This window comes from Jaculus jaculus, chromosome 2 (genome assembly GCF_020740685.1).
Source record: "Jaculus jaculus isolate mJacJac1 chromosome 2, mJacJac1.mat.Y.cur, whole genome shotgun sequence".
NCBI lineage: Eukaryota > Metazoa > Chordata > Mammalia > Rodentia > Dipodidae > Jaculus > Jaculus jaculus.
Genome location: NC_059103.1, coordinates 95,576,790 through 95,601,930, shown reverse-complemented (window position 1 = coordinate 95,601,930; position 25,141 = coordinate 95,576,790). Strand labels below are relative to the sequence as shown.

Sequence of the window (25,141 nt, the reverse complement as noted above, 5' to 3'; positions counted from 1 at the left end):
TAATGTTTTGGGGGCATCAGGGACCTCCCTGGCCAACAACTCACTGGAGGTATCCCATCCCTGGCACTGAAAATTTTCTAACAACGATCTATGGGGAACACCTGAATCTATGATCTATTGTCTGAAACCGGAGGATTTCATATGATGTATTTGCATCCTCTTAGATTCTGATTAGCCCTCCCTCCACCTTTCCTTTATTCAATATCTCTTCTCCTGACCTCACTTTTGTTTTGTATTTTTGAGGTAGGGTCTTGCTCTAGCTGGGGATGGCCTGGAATTCACTATGTAGTCTCAGGCTGGCCTCGAACTCACAGTGAACCTCCTACCTCAGCCTTCCAAGTGCTGGGATTAAAGGTGTGAGCCACCACACCCGGCTGAATATAAGTTTTGACTTCTAGTGCCTTCCTTTTTCTGGATAGTCTACTTCTGTTTACTCTATATAGAAGGCAGTATCAAAACAAAGAAATGATTGCACTCAAGTCTAGCTTGATGAATCAATGGGTGACTATGCTTACTCGCAGAAGCATGGGTAACTTCAGACAGTTGCATCAACAAAAGCCACTGGAATATTGGTGAGAACTCAAGAAAGCACACTGCTCCACTTGCAGACATCTGTCTATATTTACTACATGGAAAAGTCTACTGTTCCAAGCAGTTGTGGACTGCTCATATAATTTCAGGCAGAAGATACTTATCAGTCTTGCAAGTTTTGCGAGCTTTTGAGCCTTGTAAGTTTCTTATGAGTTTTATGAACCCTAGTGAGCTTCCTTCCTCTCTGAATGTTTCCATTCAGATGAAACTGCTATAGAACAGCTTCTTTAAATAAATAGGTTTATATTTTGTAGTAGCAAATGATAAAACAGACAATTACACATGAGTTTTATGCGTTAGTGACACACTCAATTTTGTCTTAGGTCTTTGGATATTTCTGAGTTAAGAGGTTCATCTGTAAGTTGTTTTTTCCCCAAATTATTGCAAGCCCCCCAAAAGGGTGTGTATGAGTGGCTTGCTCAGTTGAAGACCATGTTGCTGCAGGGTCAGCATGGTTTACCTTAGTGGGCTGTACCTGAGCCCAGCACCAGGCAGACTTGAATACAAATACTACCCGGATATGCTGACATAATGTGTTGATCTTGCAGGGACTCATTTATTCTTCCCAACAATACCTGTTACTTCAGTTTTGCAGATGAGGAGGTTAAGGAATATTTTTTAGCTTCTGTTACAGTCAGGTTCACATTGCTGGAAGAAAACACCCAACCAAAAGTAGCTTATGGGAAAAAAAGGTTTATTTTGGCTTACAGACTTGAGAGGAAGCTCCATGATGGCACAGGAAAATGACAGCATAAGCAGAGGATGGACATTACCTCCTGGCCAACATCAGATGGACAACATCAGCAGTAGAGTGGGCCAAACACTGGCAATAGGAAGCTGCTTATAACACCCATAAGCCTGACCCCAACAATTCACTGCCTCCAGGAGGCTTTAATTCCAAAATTGCCATTAGCTCGTGACCTAGCATTCAGAACACCTAAGTTTATGAGGGACACCTAAATCAAACCACCACATTCTGCCCCTGGCCCCCTTAAACTGAGCCATCCATGATGAAAATGCAATACATTCAGTATAACTTTAAAAGTCCCATAGTTTTTATCAATCCTAATGATATGATATTCAAACATCCCTATAGTCTAAGGTATTTTAACTGAGCCATAATCCAAATAAATAAATAAATAAATAAATAAATAAATAAAACCAAAAAAAAAAACCTCTCAATGGCACAGAATAAACATTAATACTATAAAACTTGGCATTGGGCATAGCAAAGAAATATTCAACCAATTTAAACAGAACAAACATCAAACTCTATAGCTATAAGTCCAACAACTGTAGTCAGTGATAAGTCTCCAAGTCTGATAGTTGTAACCAGCAACAAGTTTCTGGAGTTCCACTTCCACCCCTCCAGCTAGGCTACTTGTAGTCCTGGAAAACTTCATCTGGAGCCAGTAGCTCTCCTTAGTAGCCATCTTGTGTTCCTGGCAATTCTGCTAGGTTTCCACTGACCCACAGTCCATCCTCACAGCTCCACTGGGTCATCAGGCAGGCGTCTAGCAAACCTGCTTCACATGCCCCATGGCCATTTCCAAAACACAAGACGTGCTGCACATTCAGTTATCTCTCTCCTGCATTTTTTTATACTCCAGAATTCAAGATGTCATGCCAATTTGTTAATAAAGGGGCAAATAAAGCAGACTTTGAAGAACATGATACTCCTTCAACATTCAGGCCTCTTCCAAAGAGTCTGCATTCTTTCTTTTGTCCCATTGCAGGTCAGCTGGCCCATTCTCATTGGTTGTAATTTCTCATACAATTGCAGCTGAACAGGCAGCAGTGCCAGCCCAAAGATTTCATTTTTTTTCTGTGCATATCCTTCTGTTCTTCCAGTCCATTTCTATGCAGTACAACCCTACACAAATTCTTCGGGCATAGACCTCACAGGAAGCCTCTCACACAAACTCCTTCTAGTCCAGTCCTAGCAAAGCTCTTTGTCATTCTCATTAGCCAAACCTCATAGGCCATAGTTCTTACTGCATTCAGGTCTTTCAACTCTGACCAGAATAGTCCATCAAGCTGTACTTACAGCATTGCAAGATGTCTCTTAGCATTCCTATTGAAAATCAGCTCCAAAAGGCCAAAGCCATACAGTTAGGTTTCTAGCAGCAATGACCCCACTGTCAGTACTAACTTTACTGTTGCAGTCAGGTTTGCACACTTGACAGAAAACACTCAACCAAGAGCAGCTTTTGCAAAACAAAACAAAACAAAACAAAACAAAACAAAACAAAACAAAACAAAGCACAGTTTATTTTGGCTTATAGGCTCAAGGGAAAGTTCCATGATGGCATGAGTTGAAGATAGACATCACTTCCTAGCCAACATCAGCAGATGAGTGTGCCAAACACTGGCAAGGGGAAGCTGGCTGTCATACCCATAAGCCTACCCCAACAATACACAGCCTTTAGGAGGCTTTAATTCCCAAATCGTCTGGCATTCAGAACACCTAAGTTTATGGGGGACACCTGAATCGAATGACCACAGCTTCCATTCAACTCATGAGCACAAATACAACTTTTGCCTAGCTTGCTGTTGTTTCTGGCTGTTGCCCCAGACTCATCCATACCTGGAAGGGTCACACAGAGAGCCTGGAAAAATGGCCCAGCCATTAAAGGTACTTATTTGCAATACCTACTAGCCCAGGTTCAATTCCAAAACCACCCATGCAGAATGGATGTAAAGTGTCTAGTGTTCGTGGTGACAAGAGGCCATGTTATTGACACACATATTAACATATCAATAAAAATTCATTTGAAATGGAGAAGAGCATATAAACTGCTAATCCTACCTCAGATCCCAGTCACATGATGACTTTTGGTTACTGATTATTAGGATGAGAATAGGGCGCTTCCCTCCAAAGGTTATTAGTATCAGATAAGATGAGAAAGGAAAGCTTTCTGAGAGGAGGAAGTTTGTTCACTTGGTTATTCCTGTGCAGATCTTGAGTTAGTAACAGGTAGTATTCAGTGGAGGAGCAAACACACAGAGATGCACCCTACACGGTACACTAAGTGGTAGTTCTGGTTGATTCTGGGAGTACAGAAGTATTGGGGAGGGTTAAAAGCACTTACCTCCAAGCTTTTGTTCCTTTTTATTCTATGACCTCTTATCATTTCATGGAAAGCATTTTCTGATAACCTTTGATCCTTTGCTGGAAAGAATTTTCTGATAACCTTTGATCATTTGATGCAAAGCATTTTCTGATGACCTCTGCATTTTCACCTAAATGTTTGAGAAGCTTTGTCACACCAGCTTGTTTGAATACTTGCCTCTTGTGCTTGGCTGCCAAGAAAACCACAGCATTTCAAATTATTTTCTTAGCTCTAGACAAATGTGTGATGGAATGCTGTGATGGAAGCTTGTCACCTGAAGTACTTGAGACTTTATTGCAGAGGAGTAACGAGTCCAGGACCACAGGCCAAACAATCTATCCTCGAGTCTGGCCTGTGTAGTAGTTAGGACCAGTTCTTTGAAAGAGATGAAGGAAGACAAGTTAGGTGGAAGAAAGGTTTTCTTGGGAGACAGAGCTTCTTAAGTACTTGACTAGGATGGTTGTAGAAGTATAGGTTGTATATAGCACTAGGATGCCTGTAGGGGTGCAGGTTGTCTAAGTGACAGGATGGTGTAGGGGTGCAGGTGGTCTACATGACGGGACGGCTGTGGGGGTGCGGGTTGTCTACGTGACAGGATCGCTGTAGGGGTGCAGGTTGTCTACGTGATAGGATGGCTGTAGGGGTGCAGGTGGTCTACGTGACAGGACGGCTGTAGGGGTGCGGGTTGTCTACGTGACAGGACGGCTGTGGGGGTGCAGGTTGTCTACGTGACAGAACAGCTGTAGGGGTGCAGGTTGTCTACGTGACAGGACGGCTGTGGGGGTGCGGGTTGTCTACGTGACAGGACGGCTGTAGGGGTGCGGGTTGTCTACATGACAGGACGGCTGTGGGGGTGCAGGTTGTCTACGTGACAGGACGGCTGTAGGGGTGCAGGTTGTCTACGTGACAGGACGGCTGTGGGGGTGCAGGTTGTCTACGTGACAGAACAGCTGTAGGGGTGCGGGTTGTCTACGTGACAGGACGGCTGTAGGGGTGCGGGTTGTCTACATGACAGGACGGCTGTGGGGGTGCGGGTTGTCTACGTGACAGAACAGCTGTAGGGGTGCAGGTGGTCTACGTGACAGGACGGCTGTAGGGGTGTGGGTGGTCTACGTGACAGAACAGCTGTAGGGGTGCGGGTTGTCTACGTGACAGAACAGCTGTAGGGGTGCGGGTTGTCTACGTGACAGGACGGCTGTGGGGGTGCAGGTGGTCTACGTGACAGGACGGCTGTAGGAGTGCGGGTTGTCTACGTGACAGGACGGCTGTAGGGGTGCAGGTTGTCTACGTGACAGAACAGCTGTAGGGGTGCGGGTTGTCTACGTGACAGGACGGCGGTGGGGGTGCGGGTTGTCTACATGACAGGACGGCTGTAGGGGTGCGGCTTGTCTACGTGACAGGACGGCTGTAGGGGTGCGGGTTGTCTACGTGACAGAACAGCTGTAGGGGTGCGGGTTGTCTACGTGACAGGACGGCGGTGGGGGTGCAGGTGGTCTACGTGACAGGACGGCTGTGGGGGTGCAGGTTGTCTACGTGACAGGACGGCTGTGGGGGTGCAGGTTGTCTACGTGACAGAACAGCTGTAGGGGTGCGGCTTGTCTACGTGACAGGACGGCTGTGGGGGTGCAGGTTGTCTACGTGACAGGACGGCTGTAGGGGTGCGGGTTGTCTACGTGACAGGACGGCTGTAGGGGTGCGGGTTGTCTACATGACAGGACGGCTGTGGGGGTGCAGGTTGTCTACGTGACAGGACGGCTGTAGGGGTGCAGGTTGTCTACGCGACAGGACGGCTGTAGGGGTGCAGGTGGTCTACATGACAGGACGGCTGTGGGGGTGCGGGTGGTCTACGTGACAGGACGGCTGTGGGGGTGCAGGTGGTCTACGTGACAGGACGGCTGTGGGGGTGCAGGTTGTCTACGTGACAGGACGGCTGTAGGGTTGCGGGTTGTCTACGTGACAGGACGGCTGTGGGGATGCAGGTTGTCTACGTGACAGAACAGCTGTAGGGGTGCGGGTTGTCTACGTGACAGGACGGCGGTGGGGGTGCAGGTGGTCTACGTGACAGGACGGCTGTGGGGGTGCGGGTTGTCTACGTGACAGGACGGCTGTGGGGGTGCAGGTTGTCTACGTGACAGGACGGCTGTAGGGGTGCAGGTTGTCTACGTGACAGGACGGCTGTAGGGGTGCGGGTTGTCTACGTGACAGGACGGCTGTAGGGGTGCGGCTTGTCTACGTGACAGGACGGCTGTAGGGGTGCGGGTTGTCTACGTGACAGAACAGCTGTAGGGGTGCGGGTTGTCTACGTGACAGGACGGCGGTGGGGGTGCAGGTGGTCTACGTGACAGGACGGCGGTGGGGGTGCAGGTTGTCTACGTGACAGGACGGCTGTGGGGGTGCAGGTTGTCTACGTGACAGCACAGCTGTAGGGGTGCGGGTTGTCTACGTGACAGGACGGCTGTGGGGGTGCAGGTTGTTTACGTGACAGGACGGCTGTAGGGGTGCGGGTTGTCTACGTGACAGGACGGCTGTAGGGGTGCGGGTTGTCTACATGACAGGACGGCTGTGGGGGTGCAGGTTGTCTACGTGACAGGACGGCTGTAGGGGTGCAGGTTGTCTACGCGACAGGACGGCTGTAGGGGTGCAGGTGGTCTACATGACAGGACGGCTGTGGGGGTGCGGGTGGTCTACGTGACAGGACGGCTGTGGGGGTGCGGGTTGTCTACGTGACAGGACGGCTGTGGGGGTGCAGGTGGTCTACGTGACAGGACGGCTGTGGGGGTGCAGGTTGTCTACGTGACAGGACGGCTGTAGGGGTGCGGGTTGTCTACGTGACAGGACGGCGGTGGGGGTGCAGGTGGTCTACGTGACAGGATGGCGGTGGGGGTGCGGGTGGTCTACGTGACAGGACGGCGGTGGGGGTGCGGGTGGTCTACGTGACAGGACGGCTGTAGGGTTGCGGGTTGTCTACGTGACAGAACAGCTGTAGGGGTGCGGGTTGTCTACGTGACAGGACGGCGGTGGGGGTGCAGGTGGTCTACGTGACAGGACGGCTGTGGGGGTGCAGGTTGTCTACGTGACAGGACGGCTGTGGGGGTGCAGGTTGTCTACGTGACAGAACAGCTGTAGGGGTGCGGCTTGTCTACGTGACAGGACGGCTGTGGGGGTGCAGGTTGTTTACGTGACAGGACGGCTGTAGGGGTGCGGGTTGTCTACGTGACAGGACGGCTGTAGGGGTGCGGGTTGTCTACATGACAGGACGGCTGTGGGGGTGCAGGTTGTCTACGTGACAGGACGGCTGTAGGGGTGCAGGTTGTCTACGCGACAGGACGGCTGTAGGGGTGCAGGTGGTCTACATGACAGGACGGCTGTGGGGGTGCGGGTTGTCTACGTGACAGGACGGCTGTGGGGGTGCGGGTGGTCTACGTGACAGGACGGCTGTGGGGGTGCAGGTGGTCTACGTGACAGGACGGCGGTGGGGGTGCGGGTTGTCTACGTGACAGGACGGCTGTAGGGGTGCGGGTTGTCTACGTGACAGGACGGCGGTGGGGGTGCAGGTGGTCTACGTGACAGGACGGCGGTGGGGGTGCGGGTGGTCTACGTGACAGGACGGCTGTGGGGGTGCAGGTGGTCTACGTGACAGGACGGCTGTAGGGTTGCGGGTGGTCTACGTGACAGGACGGCTGTGGGGATGCAGGTTGTCTACGTGACAGAACAGCTGTAGGGGTGCGGGTTGTCTACGTGACAGGACGGCGGTGGGGGTGCAGGTGGTCTACGTGACAGGACGGCTGTGGGGGTGCGGGTTGTCTACGTGACAGGACGGCTGTGGGGGTGCGGGTTGTCTACGTGACAGGACGGCTGTAGGGGTGCGGGTTGTCTACGTGACAGGACGGCTGTAGGGGTGCGGGTTGTCTACGTGACAGGACGGCTGTAGGGGTGCGGGTTGTCTACGTGACAGGACGGCTGTAGGGGTGCGGGTTGTCTACTTGACAGGACGGCTGTGGGGGTGCGGGTTGTCTACGTGACAGGACGGCTGTAGGGGTGCAGGTTGTCTACGCGACAGGACGGCTGTAGGGGTGCGGGTTGTCTACGCGACAGGACGGCTGTTGGGGTGCGGGTGGTCTACGTGACAGGACGGCTGTGGGGGTGCGGGTGGTCTACGTGACAGGACGGCTGTGGGGGTGCGGGTTGTCTACGTGACAGGACGGCTGTGGGGGTGCGGGTTGTGTACGTGACAGGACGGCTGTGGGGGTGCGGGTTGTCTACGTGACAGGACGGCTGTGGGGGTGCGGGTTGTCTACGTGACAGGACGGCTGTGGGGGTGCGGGTTGTCTACGTGACAGGACGGCTGTGGGGGTGCGGGTTGTCTACGTGACAGGGCGGCTGTGGGGGTGCGGGTTGTCTACGTGACAGGGCGGCTGTGGGGGTGCAGGTGGTCTACGTGACAGGACGGCTGTGGGGGTGCGGGGGGTCTACGTGACAGGCCGGCTGTGGGGGTGCGGGTTGTCTACGTGACAGGACGGCTGTGGGGGTGCAGGTTGTCTACGTGACAGGACGGCTGTAGGGGTGCAGGTGGTCTACGTGACAGGACGGGTGTAGGGGTGCAGGTTGTCTACGTGACAGGAAGGCTGTAGGGGTGCGGGTTGTCTACGTGACAGGGCGGCTGTGGGGGTGCGGGTTGTCTACGTGACAGGACGGCTGTGGGGGTGCGGGTTGTCTACGTGACAGGACGGCTGTAGGGGTGCAGGTTGTCTACGTGACAGAACAGCTGTAGGGGTGCGGGTTGTCTACGTGACAGGACGGCGGTGGGGGTGCGGGTTGTCTACATGACAGGACGGCTGTAGGGGTGCGGCTTGTCTACGTGACAGGACGGCTGTGGGGGTGCAGGTTGTCTACGTGACAGGACGGCTGTGGGGGTGCAGGTTGTTTACGTGACAGGACGGCTGTGGGGGTGCAGGTTGTCTACGTGACAGGACGGCTGTGGGGGTGCAGGTTGTCTACGTGACAGGACGGCTGTGGGGGTGCGGGTTGTCTACGTGACAGGGCGGCTGTGGGGGTGCAGGTGGTCTACGTGACAGGACGGCTGTGGGGGTGCGGGTTGTCTACGTGACAGGACGGCTGTGGGGGTGCAGGTTGTCTACGTGACAGGACGGCTGTAGGGGTGCAGGTGGTCTACGTGACAGGACGGGTGTAGGGGTGCAGGTTGTCTACGTGACAGGAAGGCTGTAGGGGTGCGGGTTGTCTACGTGACAGGCCGGCTGTGGGGGTGCGGGTTGTCTACGTGACAGGACGGCTGTGGGGGTGCGGGTTGTCTACGTGACAGGACGGCTGTAGGGGTGCAGGTTGTCTACGTGACAGAACAGCTGTAGGGGTGCGGGTTGTCTACGTGACAGGACGGCGGTGGGGGTGCGGGTTGTCTACATGACAGGACGGCTGTTGGGGTGCGGCTTGTCTACGTGACAGGACGGCTGTAGGGGTGCGGGTTGTCTACGTGACAGAACAGCTGTAGGGGTGCGGGTTGTCTACGTGACAGGACGGCGGTGGGGGTGCAGGTGGTCTACGTGACAGGACGGCTGTGGGGGTGCAGGTTGTCTACGTGACAGGACGGCTGTGGGGGTGCAGGTTGTCTACGTGACAGAACGGCTGTAGGGGTGCGGCTTGTCTACGTGACAGGACGGCTGTGGGGGTGCGGGTTGTCTACGTGACAGGACGGCTGTAGGGGTGCGGGTTGTCTACGTGACAGGACGGCTGTAGGGGTGCAGTTGTCTACGTGACAGGACGGCTGTGGGGGTGCAGGTTGTCTACGTGACAGGACGGCTGTAGGGGGTGCGGGTTGTCTACGCGACAGGACGGCTGTAGGGGTGCAGGTGGTCTACATGACAGGACGGCTGTGGGGGTGCGGGTGGTCTACGTGACAGGACGGCTGTGGGGGTGCGGGTTGTATACGTGACAGGACGGCTGTGGGGGTGCAGGTGGTCTACGTGACAGGACGGCTGTGGGGGTGCAGGTTGTCTACGTGACAGGACGGCTGTAGGGGTGCGGGTTGTCTACGTGACAGGACGGCGGTGGGGGTGCAGGTGGTCTACGTGACAGGACGGCGGTGGGGGTGCGGGTGGTCTACGTGACAGGACGGCTGTGGGGGTGCAGGTGGTCTACGTGACAGGACGGCTGTAGGGTTGCGGGTTGTCTACGTGACAGGACGGCTGTGGGGATGCAGGTTGTCTACGTGACAGAACAGCTGTAGGGGTGCGGGTTGTCTACGTGACAGGACGGCGGTGGGGGTGCAGGTGGTCTACGTGACAGGACGGCTGTGGGGGTGCGGGTGGTCTACGTGACAGGACGGCTGTGGGGGTGCAGGTTGTCTACGTGACAGGACGGCTGTAGGGGTGCGGGTTGTCTACGTGACAGGACGGCTGTAGGGGTGCGGGTTGTCTACGTGACAGGACGGCTGTAGGGGTGCGGGTTGTCTACGTGACAGGACGGCTGTAGGGGTGCGGGTTGTCTACGTGACAGGACGGCTGTGGGGGTGCGGGTTGTCTACGTGACAGGACGGCTGTAGGGGTGCAGGTTGTCTACGCGACAGGACGGCTGTAGGGGTGCTGGTTGTCTACGTGACAGGACGGCTGTGGGGGTGCGGGTGGTCTACGTGACAGGACGGCTGTAGGGGTGCAGGTTGTCTACGTGACAGGACGGCTGTAGGGGTGCAGGTTGTCTACATGACAGGACGGCTGTGGGGGTGCGGGTTGTCTACGTGACAGGACGGCTGTAGGGGTGCAGGTTGTCTACGCGACAGGACGGCTGTAGGGGTGCAGGTTGTCTACGCGACAGGACGGCTGTGGGGGTGCGGGTGGTCTCCGTGACAGGACGGCTGTGGGGGTGCTGGTGGTCTACGTGACAGGACGGCTGTGGGGGTGCGGGTTGTCTACGTGACAGGACGGCTGTGGGGGTGCGGGTTGTCTACGTGACAGGACGGCTGTGGGGGTGCGGGTTGTCTACGTGACAGGACGGCTGTGGGGGTGCGGGTTGTCTACGTGACAGGGCGGCTGTGGGGGTGCGGGTTGTCTACGTGACAGGGCGGCTGTGGGGGTGCAGGTGGTCTACGTGACAGGACGGCTGTGGGGGTGCGGGTTGTCTACGTGACAGGACGGCTGTGGGGGTGCAGTTGTCTATGTGACAGGACGGCTGTGGGGGTGCGGTTGTCTACGTGACAGGGCGGTTGTAGGGGTGCAGGTCGTCTACATGACAGGACGGCTGTGGGGGTGCAGGTTGTCTACGTGACAGGACGGCTGTAGGGGTGCGGGTTGTCTACGTGACAGGGCGGCTGTGGGGGTGCAGGTTGTCTACGTGACAGGGCGGCTGTGGGGGTGCAGGTTGTCTACGTGACAGGACGGCTGTGGGGGTGCGGGTTGTCTACGTGACAGGACGGCTGTGGGGGTGCGGGTGGTCTACGTGACAGGACGGCTGTGGGGGTGCGGGTGGTCTACGCGACAGGACGGCTGTGGGGGTGCGGGTTGTCTACGTGACAGGACGGCTGTGGGGGTGCGGGTTGTCTACGCGACAGGACGGCTGTGGGGGTGCGGGTTGTCTACGTGACAGGACGGCTGTGGGGGTGCAGTTGTCTACGTGACAGGACGGCTGTGGGGGTGCGGGTGGTCTACGTGACAGGACGGCTGTGGGGGTGCGGGTTGTCTACGTGACAGGACGGCTGTGGGGGTGCGGGTGGTCTACGTGACAGGACGGCTGTGGGGGTGCGGGTTGTCTACGCGACAGGACGGCTGTGTGGGTGCGGGTTGTCTACGTGACAGGAAGGCTGTGGGGGTGCAGTTGTCTACGTGACAGGACGGCTGTAAGGGTGCGGGTTGTCTACGTGACAGGACGGCTGTGGGGGTGCGGGTTGTCTACGTGACAGGAAGGCTGTAGGGGTGCAGGTTGTCTACGTGACAGGGCGGCTGTGGGGGTGCGGGTTGTCTACGTGACAGGACGGCTGTGGGGGTGCGGGTTGTCTATGTGACAGGACGGCTGTGGGGGTGCGGTTGTCTACGTGACAGGGCGGTTGTAGGGGTGCAGGTCGTCTACATGACAGGATGGCTGTAGGAATACAGGTTGTCCACATGACTTCCTTCTTTCCTTCTCTCTCTGTTTTTCTACTAGTTGATTAAAAACAAGCAAGTTTCAACGTGGCCTTTTCATACTTTCTTTACATTTTGGACTCTTCCCCTTCCCCCATATTTTCATCCATTCCCATTTTCTTTTTCAACTAGTTGATTAAAAAACAAAAGCAAGTTTCAATGTGGCTCATTCATACCATCTTTAGTTTTGTGGGCTCTTCTGCTTCTCCCATACGTTCATCCTTCCCCCTCCTCTGAGCCACCTTAGATCTTCCCATTGCCCTGTTTTCTGGCCCTCTGCTTACATATATCATCCTTTCCCATAAGCAAGCCCCCTTCTCCTTCTCTTCTGGCTCTTCTAGCTTTTGGCTTCTCTCACTGACTCATATTTCATCTCACATGCACATCTAAACCTTCAAAGCTGGGATGCACAGATGACAGAAAGCATGCGGTGTCTGTCTTCCCGGGCCTGGGTTACCTCACTTAGTGTATAACCCTTTCCAGATCTGTCCATTTTCCTGAGAATTTTCATTTTCATTACAGCTGAATACAACTTCATTGTGTGTCTATAGTACACCTTCATGACCTTTTCATCAGTTGATGAACATCTAGGCTGAGTCCATTTTCTAACTATTGTGAGTAGAACAGCAACAAACATAGCTGAACAAGTGTCTCTGAAGTAGTTGTGGACTCCTACTGTATGACCCAGCTGTACACACAGTGGTGGCATAGCTGGTCATGCAGTAGCTCTATTTTCAGCATTTTGAAAAGTCTTCATATTAATTCCCATAGTAGCTGTTCAAGTTTGCACTCCTACTAACAGTGAATAAGGGTTCCTCTTTTCCCCACACCCTTGCCAGCATTTATTATATGAAGTTTTTGATGATATTCATTCTAGGAATCTCATCCTAGGCAGAATGAATATCATAAAAAAGTCATTATTGGCATTTAGTAGTTTTAATTTCCATTTCTCTGATGGCTGAAAATACTGAACATTGGAAAAAAATATTTACTGGCCCTTTGTATTTGTCCTTTTGAGAACTCTCCCACTTTTTTTGTTTTGGATTGGGTTCTTTCATTTTTCTTATTGCTTAGTTTTGTGAGTTCTTTATATATTCTAGATGTTAAAAATATATTTATTTTTAAGCAGAGAGAGACAGACAGAGACAGAATAGGCATGTCAGGGCTTCCAGCCACTGCAAATGAACTCCAGATTCATGTGTTACTTCGTGCATTTGGGTTTATATGGGTAGCAAGGAATCAAACCTGGGTTGTTAAGCTTTGCAGGAAAACGCCTTAACAGCTGAGCCATCTCTCCAGCCCTATTCTAGGTATTTATTAATCAATTAATGTCAGATATATACCTGGAAAAGATTTTTGTATAGGTTGTCTCTTTACTCAGCTGATGGTTTATCTGTACAATAGCTTTTTAAAAAATATTTATTTGATGCCAGGTGTGGTGGCACATGCCTTTAATCCCAGCACTCGGGAGACAGGTATGGAGGATCATCATGAGTTCAAGGCCACCCTGAGAAATCATAGTGAATTCCACATCAGCCTGGGGCTAGAGTGAGACCCTACCTTGACAAAAACATATATATGTGTACACACACAGACACATATAATTTATTTATTTGTGAGAGAGAGAGTGTGTATGTATGGGTGTGCTAGAGCCTCCTGCCACTGCAAGCAGCCTTTGTAAGTATGTACCACTTTGGGCATCTGTCTTATGTAGGTACTGGGGAATTCAACCTAGACCAAAACAAGCACTTTTAACTTCTGGGCCATCTCTCCAGCCTCTATAATAGCTTTTTAATTTCATGAGATTCTATTGGTTGATTGCAAAACCACTTGATCATAGTGGGTTTGATATATAAATGTAGCAGACAGATTCAGGTTTGCTGAGATGAACTTCCAGACCAAGCACAGTTATGGAGGAAGGGATATTTATTGAAGTTTACAGATCCAGGGGAAGTTCCATAATTGGCAGAAGAAGCTGGCCTGCCTTCACAGGACCGAGCAGAGAGAAAGTACAAGCCAAAAAGTTCAAAAGCCACAGCACAGCACACTTCAGGAACTCTAGGTAGGCACACTTTGTATATCTTTAGATTGAACCCTGAAACCTACCACCACACTTTTAAGATCCAGACAATGGCACTGCCTCCAGCCAGGTGGCTACAGATGCAAACTACAAACAAATAAACAACTGAATATATTGGGGGCCATCTATTCTATTCAAACCACCACATTAAATATATGTGTATGTGTATATATATTTGGTTTTTCAACATAGGGCCTCACTCTAACCCAAGCTGACCTGGAATTCACTATGTAGTCCCAGGGTAGCCTCAAACTCATGACAGTCCTCCTGCCCCTGCCTTACAAGTGTTGGAATTAAAGGTGTGTGGTGGATGATATTTTTGATGTGTTCTTGAATTCCATTTGCAAGCTTTGTAGGGAAATTTTGCATCTATGTTCATCAGGGATATTGGTCTTTTGTTGTGTCTCTCAGATTTTACTGTTAGTATATATAATGCTAGCTTCATAGAAGGAGTTAGAGAGCATTCTCCAATGGCTTCAAGTCTTCTGTGAAGTTCTGATAGAATTCTGCGGTGAACCATTTGGGCCTAGATGATGACAATGTCTACTAGTACTACTTTTTTTTTTTCTTTAAAAATTTTTTGAGATAAGGTCTCTCTAACCCAGGCTGACCTGGAATTCACTATGTAGTCTCCGAGTAGCCTTGAACTCACGACGATCCTCCTACCTCTATCTCCCAAGTGCTGGGTTTAAAGGTGTACACCACTATACCTGGCTTAGACTTTTTTTGATTGAGAGATTCGGTTTCACTGCTTGTTATATATTTGTTTAAATAGTTTATCTCATCTTAGGTAAACTTTGGTACATCATATGTGCTGGCAACTTCACTCATTTCTGTTAGATTTTCCAGTTAGGTCAAATATAGGTCTTTGAAGTATGTCCATCATATTCCCCTAATTTCATTGGTATCTGTTGTAATATCTTCCTTTTCATATCTACTCTAATTTTATTAATTTGGATTTTTCTCTCTTTCTCTTGGTTAATTTGGCTAGTAGTTTGTTAATCTTGTTTATCTTTTCAAAGAACCAAGTCTTTGTTTCAGTGATTCTTTAATTTTTTTTTTCATTTGTATTTCATTGATTTCTGCCCTGATTTTGATTATTTCTTTCCATTTGGGACTTTTGGGATTGGTTTGCTGTTATTTTTCTAGAGCCTTCAGGCCCATCACTATGTTGTTTATTTGAAATTTTTCTCTATTTTAGTATTGTTATCATTTGGAGCTATAAACTTCCCTATTAGGACTGCCTTCATTGTATCTACAAATTTTTGTATGTTGTGTTTTCATGTTCATTCAATTATAGAAATTTTTTGAAGACCTTCTTGATTTGTACCTATTTATTGTTCCATAGTGAGTTGTTCAATCTCTAGGAGTTTGTGTGTTTTCTGTTGTTTTTCTGTTTGATTTCTAGCTTTATTGCAATGTGGTCAGGGAGTTATTTCAATTTTTCTAAATTTTTTGAGACATGCTTTGTGTCTTGATATGTGATATGTTTTAGAGACAGTTCCATGGGCTTCCAAGAAGAATGTATATTCTGTAGTTCTTAGATGGAATGCTCTGTAAGTGTTAGCTCCATTTGATCTATGGTGTCCTTTAACTCCATTGTTTCCCTGTTTATTTTCTGTTTAGACCTGTCTAATGGTGATAGTGGGCTATTAAAGTCACATACTATTGTTGTATTGGGATTTATCTCTGAATTTATATCCAGTAGAGTCTGCTTTATAAAATTAGGTGTACCTGTGTTTGGTGTATATGCATTTAGAATTGTAATATCCTCTTGGTAGATTGTTCCCTTGATCAGTATGAAGTGACCTTTATCTCTTTAATTTTAGTTTGAAAATCTATTTTTTCAGATATTAGAATAGCCATACCTGCTTGTTTCTTCCTTCGGTTTGCTTGAAATAGTTTTTTCCACCCCTATTTGCTAAGGAAGTGTCTATCCTTGATGGTGAGGTGGTTTCTTGAAGACAAAAAAAACAGTGTTTTTTCTGATGAGGCCCTTAGTTGATTTTTTTTTTTTTAATCCCCTTGTTTTTTTAAGGTAGGGTCTTGCTCTAGCTCCAGCTAACCTGGAATTCACTAGTTTTTTTCAAGGTGGCCTCGAACTCAAGGTTATCCTCCTACATCTGCCTCTTGAATGCTAGAATTAAGGGTGCATATGTCTCTATGTCTGGCTAATCTATGTCTTTTGATTGGCAGAATTAAGACCATTAATAGTCAGAGTTACTTTGGAGAAGTGTGAGTTAAATCTTGTTATGATTTTGTGGAGTTTGGTGTTTTATTGGTCTTCATGTGCTTAACTGTAGTTCTAGCTTTGGTTATGGAATTTTTCCCTCCTGAGCCTCTTGAATATATTTATTCTTTTCTTCAATATCAAGTATTTCACCCAGTATCCTTTGTAGGGCTGGCTTAGTACTCGTAAACTCTTTTAGCTTACTTTCACCTTGGAAAATTAAAGTTTTTCTTTCTCCTTTATTATAGGGGATAATTTTGCTGGGTATAGCAGTTTGGGTTGCCAGTCATGATCTTTTGATACTTAAAATATACCATTCCCAGCCCTTCTGAATTTTAGTGTTTCCATTAAAAGTCAGATGTTATTTTGATGGGCCTGCCTTTATAAGTTATGAGATGATTTTCTCATTTTCTCTTGCAGCTTTTAGTACCCTTTCTTTGTTCTGTGTATTTAGTGTTTTGACTATAATGTGACATGGCAAATTTCTTATATTTGGTTGGGTATCTTTTTCCCTTTGTCTAATAATTTTTGCTGTTAGTATGGCTGTCACTTGATTGAAGCTGAAGGATGCTTGTTAATAATGTGTGTTATTGTGTCATTGACTGACTATGGGATTGTAGACTTGTTATTTTAACCTGTAAACTTCAATTTCTCTTATCAATAAAATGGAACCATGAGGCTAATTTCATAAGGACTCTTATATTAGAGCAAAAATAAAAAGAGAGAGAGAGAGAACTGATGTGTTACTTACTTTGTGACTCTGTTCTTGTTTTTAATTAGCTTACAAAGTGGTGAGTTTAACTTTGGCCTTTTTATACAGCCTCAGTTTTGGTTGACCTTCCCCCTGCCTCCTTTTCTCCTCCCTGTTCCCTCTCCTATCGCTGATAAACCTTTCCTCCTATAGTATTCATTCCCTAACATATCATATGTGTTCTACTAAGTAGAAAATCTTAATGATATTGTCACTAAGTCCAGAGTATTCCCTTTCATTGGACTGAACGAGAACACGAAAATCAATTACTAAAATTTGCCTAAAATGCCTTCTTCAAAAATAGGACATTGTGGTATACTCCTAAATCTAGCACTTGGGAGGTAAAGGCAGGAAGATAATAAGCTCAAGATCATCCTTGTTGACATAGCAAGTTCAAGGCCAACCTTGAACTTAAATGTTTCATGTGGTACATGAGACCATACCTCAAAAACAAACAAGCAAACAAAAACAAATAAATAAATGCTATTTTCTCATTATCATAGTTTAAAAGGTTAGTATGCTCTGTATTCCTCTGATTGGACTACAGAAAGACAAGTTCTGGAGCCATATCACCTCAGAATTTGAGTCCTGGCTTCACGGTCCAACAATGGAGTGGTTTTGGACCCGTGGCGCAGCCTGTTACCTGGCTTTCTTTTGCAGGAGTGTAGTCTGCTTTAACAATGCTGTTGTGTTAGTCAGACATAGTCTTGAGAATATGCACATTTGATCCTGGCAATTAGTAGGGACTCAGTACATGGCCCCTCTTGTTTTTGTTGCATTTGTCTTTTTTCTTTTCTTTATTTACAAGCAGAGAGAGAGAGATAGAGGAGAGAGAGAGACAGAGAGAACGGACACACCAGGGCTCTAGCCACTGCAAATGAATGCCAGATGCATGCACCACTTTGTGCATCTACATGGGTACTGGGGAATTGAACCCAGGTGGTTAGGTTTTACAGGCATGTACCTTAACAACTATGGCTTTTCTTCTATTTTGAAAGCTCATGTTTGTCTTTTAATTCAGAGCAGGTACAGAGACATCTATTGGCTTGTAGGAGAAATAGATAAGTGCACTAATGATTCTGGGAGAGGCAAGCTGGCCTTCAGGAGATCATGACTGCCTCAGTGGGTCAAGCCAGTTTGCAGTGAGAAACAAGCAGCTCTTCTGGATTGCTTAGGGACAAGGGCCAGACTGCATGTGTCCTGAGTCTGCCTCTGTGGGAGACTTTTTAGACTTATTCACCAGGAGGAAGGGGACTGCCCAGCCCATTTGAAGTAGAGTGATAAAAGGAAGGAACACAGGCCCATAATCCTGTGGGATGTGTTGTTTATGCATTGGCTGTGCTCAGTGGGAGTGGCACTGGGATTTTTTGCAGAGATGAATAAGACATGGAATTATCCTCAGGAAGTCGCCTAGAACATACTATTTTGCTCTAATCTACTCTAACAGCCCTTACGAAAATGAACCTTACTGCTCCATTTTACGGCTTTCTGACAACATCACCTGCAGCGTCACTCACCTCCAGTGTGGTAACCCATGTCCTTACCCTTGAGTTGACATTTGCTCCCTGGGATTCGGGGCTATTCTGGATGTTTCTGTCATTCAGCCTGCTGAGGTGTGCAGGCCCCAGGGGTCTTCATGGTTGTGAGCTTTTGTTATTGGCTTTGTTTCTTTTACTCAGTGAGATTATAAGCTCCCTGTGTGAAAGGACACTGTTCCCATTGTCTTTCTTTGTTTCCCTCCAGCTTTGGCACCACCTTGAACCACATGTTTCCCTCTCCTCCTCAGAGGGCTGGAAAGGCCTGAAGGTCTCCTGCTAGGAGCGAAGAGGGAGAAAGTAGGCTGGGATCCAAATGGGGTAGGAGTTTAGGAATCTTGTTTGGCCTACTCAAGGAACAATCTAGGACAGATGTCAGGAGAAACTAAGTGAACCTCACTTGTTTAGAATGTCACGTAGGGCAGAGGCACTCGAGAGGAACAGAAGGTCCCCAGGCAGCTCCTTTCTCGCAGGTGGTGAGCCTCTGTTGGTGGCCATCACTCCTGTTTCTCGGCTGTCACTCCACAGCTGCCCATCTTAGAGTCCTTTAGTTGCCTCAACAGACTTACTTAAATGGTTAAATTATTATATTTATTGAAGGAAGTACAGAACCAAGGGAAGGAAAATGAATACACCCACATGGCCTGAGAACCCACGTCGAGGGGATAGAAAAGAAAGTACAAAGAGCTCTGGCTATGTGGGGAGGGGGAGGGGAAAGAGCCTGTGTAGGAAGTAGGGGTTTGGAAGTAACTCAGCAGAAGTGATGAATGGGCCACCAAGAAAGAAACCTCAACAGATTTACTAATTTCTGAATTGGTTTTTTTTTTTTTTTTTGGTTTTTCGAGGTAGGGTCTCACTCTAGCCCAGGCTGACCTGGAATTAACGAGGGTGGCCTCGAACTCACGGCAAGCCTCCTACCTCTGCCTCCTGGGTACTCGGCTTAAAGGCGTGTGCCACCACACCTAGCTTTTGAATTGGGTTTTCTACCAGCCCTTCCCTGCTAGGTTTGGTGACTCTGTAGAGGAGCCTCTGTCCTCCTAACGGCAGTTCACTCCAGCAAAGCAGCAGGGACCAGGAGAGATGGCTCAGCAGAGCTTCCGGAGCATGCATGAGGACCTTAGCAGGCCTCGAACTGCCCTGCTTCCAATCTGCACATCCCATGGAAACAGCCTGCTATAGACGCGAGTGCCTGTAACAATCCTTCATAGGAGAGCGGAGACTGGGGACTTGCCGGGGCTTGCAGAAAACGCAAGCTCTGGTATCAGCAAGAGACCCTGACAGAACAGGCAGAGTGGTGGACTGGCGGGGGACGGGGGTGGCGGGAGGGAGGGGCATTTTGAATTCTGCTCTTGCCGTGGCAGGTGACTGTCCCTATACATATAGTGGAACACCCCTGCAGAAGATGAGTGTGTGACACTGCAGGAACACATGCATGTGTATACAACATACCACATTACACACACACACACACACACACACACACACACACACACTCAATTAAGGCAGCAAAGAGGAAAGGCAGGAGCTTGCACAGGTCCTCCCTCCCAGTGCCGCCACATCTGACAGCTCAAATGTCTCAGCAGCAAGCTGTGACATATCTGTTAAAGGTTGTCTATCAGGAGCTTACTAGAGACTTGCTGTTCAGTGGTGGTTTTTTTTTTTTTTTTTTTTTGAGGCAGGGTCTCACTGTAGCCCAGGTTGACCTGGAACTTACTTTCTAGTTCCAGGCTGGCCTTGAACTCACAGTGATCATCCTACTTTTGCCTCCGCAGTGCTGGGATTAAAGGCGTGCTCCACTATGCCCAGCTCAGGATTTTTATTGGGGGTGGCCACACAGGCATCTACTGCCTGATAGATCCTGGATCCGCTTCTTGGGAGAGCGTGCAGCAGCGTAAGCTGCGTTATCAGGGGAGGGGGCGGCTCCCCCCAAATCCATGTTCCACTGCCAGCCCTGGGCCAGCCTTGCAAGCAGATCTTCCCAAGGGCAGCAGACTCGCCAGGCCTCTTATGTTGGGTCCTGTTCGCAGTCTTCCTTTTTGCTTTGATTTCGCTGGATTGGAGGTTCAGAGTTGTCTGATGACTGAGTCATTGGCTCTGTGTGGGCCTCAACTAGTGGACACACAGGGAGAGACGTTGGACCGGGTTGACAGGCGTGTGTTCAGCTTTGGAACATAGTTCTGCTCTGCGCTGCTCGCCTGCAGCATGTCCACTTGTGCTGATGACAGCTGGGCTCGCCGTGAGCTTCTGTCCTTCTATCAAGATGGGCGGTTCACCTCTCTTCCCCCTCCCCAGTGCCCTCATCTAACTGCCCTGTAGCCCCTGCAGCTGTTCCTGTCTTAGATCTAATTAGGGCAGGTTCTCAGGCCTCGGGGTGCTAAAGCTGCCCACGTGTCCCACAGGCTGCAGCATGCACACACTGTGTGGGAGAGGCCCTAGGCACGCTTGTGAATTGTAGCTTGCATTTCAAACTGTTAGTATTTTGAAAGCTGTCCCTTGAAAATCTTGCTTTGAGATTCGGACCCTCTTTGCCTTTAAGTTTTATTCCTTTGTTTCTTTTCCTTTCTGATTTTCTGCTTTGAGTTAAATTGCCAGGCTTCAGGAATCGCACGTGATGACAGTGGCTTGGGGACTTCTTGTTACATTTATCTCCTGGCTCTTGTCCGGCGGGTCTCCGGCTAACCTGCCCTCCTGCCGGTGCCCATAGGTCCTGGAGCAGCGGGCCTAGAGGATGATCTAAGTCTCAAGGGTCTCCTCCATGGTGCTGGTCCCTGTCCCTGTTTATAACAGGTCAAGTGTGCCTTCCTGTGTTGAACTGACTCACTTATACTTGTCTGTAGATGACTTAAGGCTACTATTTAGCCATACTCCCTTGTTCTGTTTTCCTTGCCAAAACTATTAGCAAACTGTGCTGAACTAGGGATGGACTTGGCACTGGCTGTGGCTGAATCAATCTGCTTGTTTGTGAACTTGGGACAGCTTCGCTAAACATTCCTGCACCCCAGACGCCTTCCTTCAACTGGTTAGTTGCCATAGACTTTGATTGGTGTTCCATCACGGAGGGTCTGTTTGCCACAATGCTTAAGATGTCAAGAGCTCCAGTGCTTAAGGACTGCAGAGGAGGAAGACAGACGCATGGTGCTTCTCAGGAGACCCAGCTCCCTTCTAGGACTGCATGCTCTTGTCACTTCAGGGAATGGCCACTAGCATGATGTCACAGTCAGCTTCAGGTTGCTGGGATTAACCTCCAAACCAGGCATAGTTTACGGGAAGGGCAGGATTTACTGAAGCTTAAAGATCCAGGGGAAGTTCCACAATGGTGGGAGAAGCTGGCCCCCTTTCACAGGTCCACGCACAGAGAAACCACGACCAGCACCATAAGCAAGCACACTCTAGGAACGCCGGGCAGAACTCAGACACTCTGCATATCTTAGGCTGGAATTCAGATCTGTCCCCAGTGGCACCTTAGGCTGGACCCCAGGATCTGCCCAGTGATACTTCCTGTAGCCAGGTTGCTACAAGAAGTTTCAATAAAACTCTTGAGTCTCTTGGGGGACATCCATTCAAACCACCACACATGGGCTCCATACCCTCTTCACACCCTGGCTCCACCACCTGTTATGAGATCTCTGGACAGTCCTTAACCTCATCAGTTTTGAAAATCCATTGTACCACATGTGAAAGACTGAGGATAGTGTCAGGCAGGACCTGTCTACATTGGTTTAGATTTATGGTCACAGACTGTTTTGAATAGAATGATGGAATATAAAACTGAGGTTACTTTTTTTTCTTCCTTTAAAAAAATGTGTTTTGTTTTTGTTTTTTTTTTTCCTGTAGGTTGCTGCAGCAACTGGCCACACAGTAGTATTGGTGGACCAAACAGAGGACATCTTGGCAAAATCTAAAAAGGGAATTGAAGACAGCCTTAGGAGAATAGTGAAGAAGAAATTCGCAGAAAACCCCAAGGTAACTTCTTTAGAAAAAAAGTTATTTGTGAAATAGAGATGGATAGATACCGAGAGAGAAAGAGAGAGACTGACTGACTGACTGACTGACTGACTGACTTACTATGGGTGTGCCAGGGCCTCTTGCCACTGCAAATGAACTCCAGATACATATGTCACTTTGTGCGTCTGGATTTCCATGTGTATTGGAAATTGAACCCCAGCCATTAGGCTTTGCAAGAATGTTCCTTTAACTGCTGAACGTGTAATCCTTATTCTCAGTCTGTAAGGCCATTCCTCACTACGTCACAGTGGGGGGTTTCGGGCTCACCTTGTTGAATGTGCGTGCTTAGTTGCTTCTGTATTATGCATGGCACTACACATTCCACTGGGACTGATTAGGAAAAGGGGAAGTCGTCATTTTGTTGTTGGATAGGCTTACAGTTGATGAGAAAGTTTGTGCAGATGGTGAATTCATTCTAGAAGAACACGGAGTCAGAGGGTGAGGAGCATCTATTTTGCCAAAAGGAGAAAAGGGGGAGAAATAGGAAGATGCTTGTGTGCTTGCAAGGTAAGAACAGAACGGTGTAAGAATCATTGTATTTAGATGGGAACTTTTGATTGCTTAGATAATATCTTAGTGCTTCTTCCAGTAAACTGCTGGGGAACGCTAGGGTGACTCGTTCCCCCTTTCCTGAGCAGAGCACACAGAGGATCACGGGGAGCTGAGAATCAGGGGCTCTAGCTTACTTACTTTTCTCCTTGGACCTTGCTGTTTTTCCAGCATACTTTCACCGTGACTTCACATTTAATGAATGCAGAGAGATGGCTCAGCAGATAAAGGTGCTGGCTTGCAAGTCCTCCTCACTGATCTCCATAGTGGCTATACCAGTTTATACTCCCATCAGCACTATGGAAAAAGATTCCTTTTTCCCTAATCGTCACTAGCATTTGTTTTCTTGATGGACACCCATTCTGACCAGAGTGAGATAGACTATTAAAGCAGGTTGCATTTCCATGATAGCTAAGGTTGCTGACACTTTTGTTTTTAATTGGCTATTTATATTTCCTCCTTCCCCTCATTTCCTTCCTTTCCCCAAATGGCAGGCTGGCTTTGAACTCACTATATAGCTGGGGGTGACTGTGAGCTGTTTGGCTCTCCTGCCTCTACCTCCTGCTAGGACTACGGGTATGTGCCACCACACCAATGCCAGGACTTTGTGCATGTTAGGCAGGCACTCTACCCACTGACTCCATTTTATTTCTTCTTTTGGGAACTTTTCATTCAGTTCAGTGGTCCTTTTATTAACTGGATGATTTTTGCTGATTTTTATTTGGTTCTTAATAATGTATGTAGTTAAGTTGCCTTATATTTCTTAAATTGTGGCAAGATGTATATAACATAAAATTATCCATTTTAATCATATGTTTGTTTGTTTGTTTTATTTTTTGAGGTAGGGTCTCACTGTAGCTCAGGGTGACCTGGAATTCACTATAGTCCCAAGGGTGGTCTCAAACTCATGGTGATCCTCCTACCTGTGCCTCCCAAGTGCTGGCATTAAAGCCATGCACCACCAGCCCAGCTCATTTTAATCATTTTTAAGCATACACTGCATTGGCATGAATTATATTTACATTTGTAGGTTTTGCCACTGTATGATACCGAAATGGATTCGTGGTTTCAAACAGAACCCGCATCCTTTCAGCAGTGATTCCCTGTGTCCCCTGCTTGTTCACCCAGTTTACCTCATACCATGTTCATATACCCCATACCTCATATAGTGTCTTCTATCTAGCTTGTTTCACTTAGTATGTTTTCGGGGAGCATGCACATTATAACATGTGTTTCAGTTTTATCCTTTTAAGACTGGATAATATTCCATTGCATGAATATGCCACATTTTGTTTAACTATTAATTTGCTCATGGAATTAGATGGCTTTCACCTTTAGACTGTTTGGATAATGCTGTGATGGACACTGGTGTGCTGTAGGGGGAAGGGTGTCAGTCAGCTCCAGCTTTCTTGGTTGGCACACTGTATTTATGCAATATTACGAGACCAGCGCTGTGGTTACTTTCACAGGTGACTATTGATTACTTGAAATGTGACTACTTTGAATCGAGTTGTGCCTAAAGTGTAAGTCAGATACAAAATGCTAAGGGCTTAGTAAACAACAACAAATTATATATATTATCTCCCAGTATTTTTTTAAGAAAGAGAAATATTTTTTAATATTTACATATTTGAGACAGAAAGAGGCAGAGAGAGGGAGAGAATGAATGGGTGCACCAGGGCTTCTAGTCACTGCAGACAAGGTCCAGATGCATGCACCCCCTTGTGCATCTGGCTTACATGGGTACTGGGAAATCAAACCTGGGTCCTTACGCTTTGCACACAAATGCCTTAACTGTTAAGCCATCTCTCTAGCCCCCCCCCATTACTCTCTTGTCCCCCCTCACTCTCTCTAATACTCCTCCTCTTCCCAGCTAGTTCCCCTTCTATCTTTTCTTGAGTATGGTGTGTGCACTTGTATGTGTGCAAATGTGCATGTGGGCAGAGGCCAGAGGATAACATTGGGAGTCTCTTCTATTGCTCTTCCACTTGTTTCCTGAGATAAGAGTCTCTCACTGAGCTGGAGCTGTCATTTATTTACTTACTTATGTATTTGTTGTTGTGTGCTTTGCTCACACTGGCTGACTAGTGAGTTCCAGCCATTCTCAGACCTCTTGTGCAATAAGTCCTCTTTCCCACTGAGCCATCTCCCTAGACCTCTA

At 48.6% G+C, this 25,141-nt stretch overlaps 1 protein-coding gene across 1 annotated transcript in view; it reads left to right on the top strand.

The window, feature by feature from the left end:
* The window catches only part of Hadh (hydroxyacyl-CoA dehydrogenase), a 61,507-nt gene that overhangs the window by 19,653 nt on the left and 16,713 nt on the right, over positions 1-25,141 (top strand). The window contains exon 2 of the mRNA XM_004671431.2: positions 22,261-22,389. Coding sequence (XP_004671488.1) covers positions 22,261-22,389 — 129 coding nt within the window. The remainder of the gene's footprint in view (positions 1-22,260; positions 22,390-25,141) is intronic.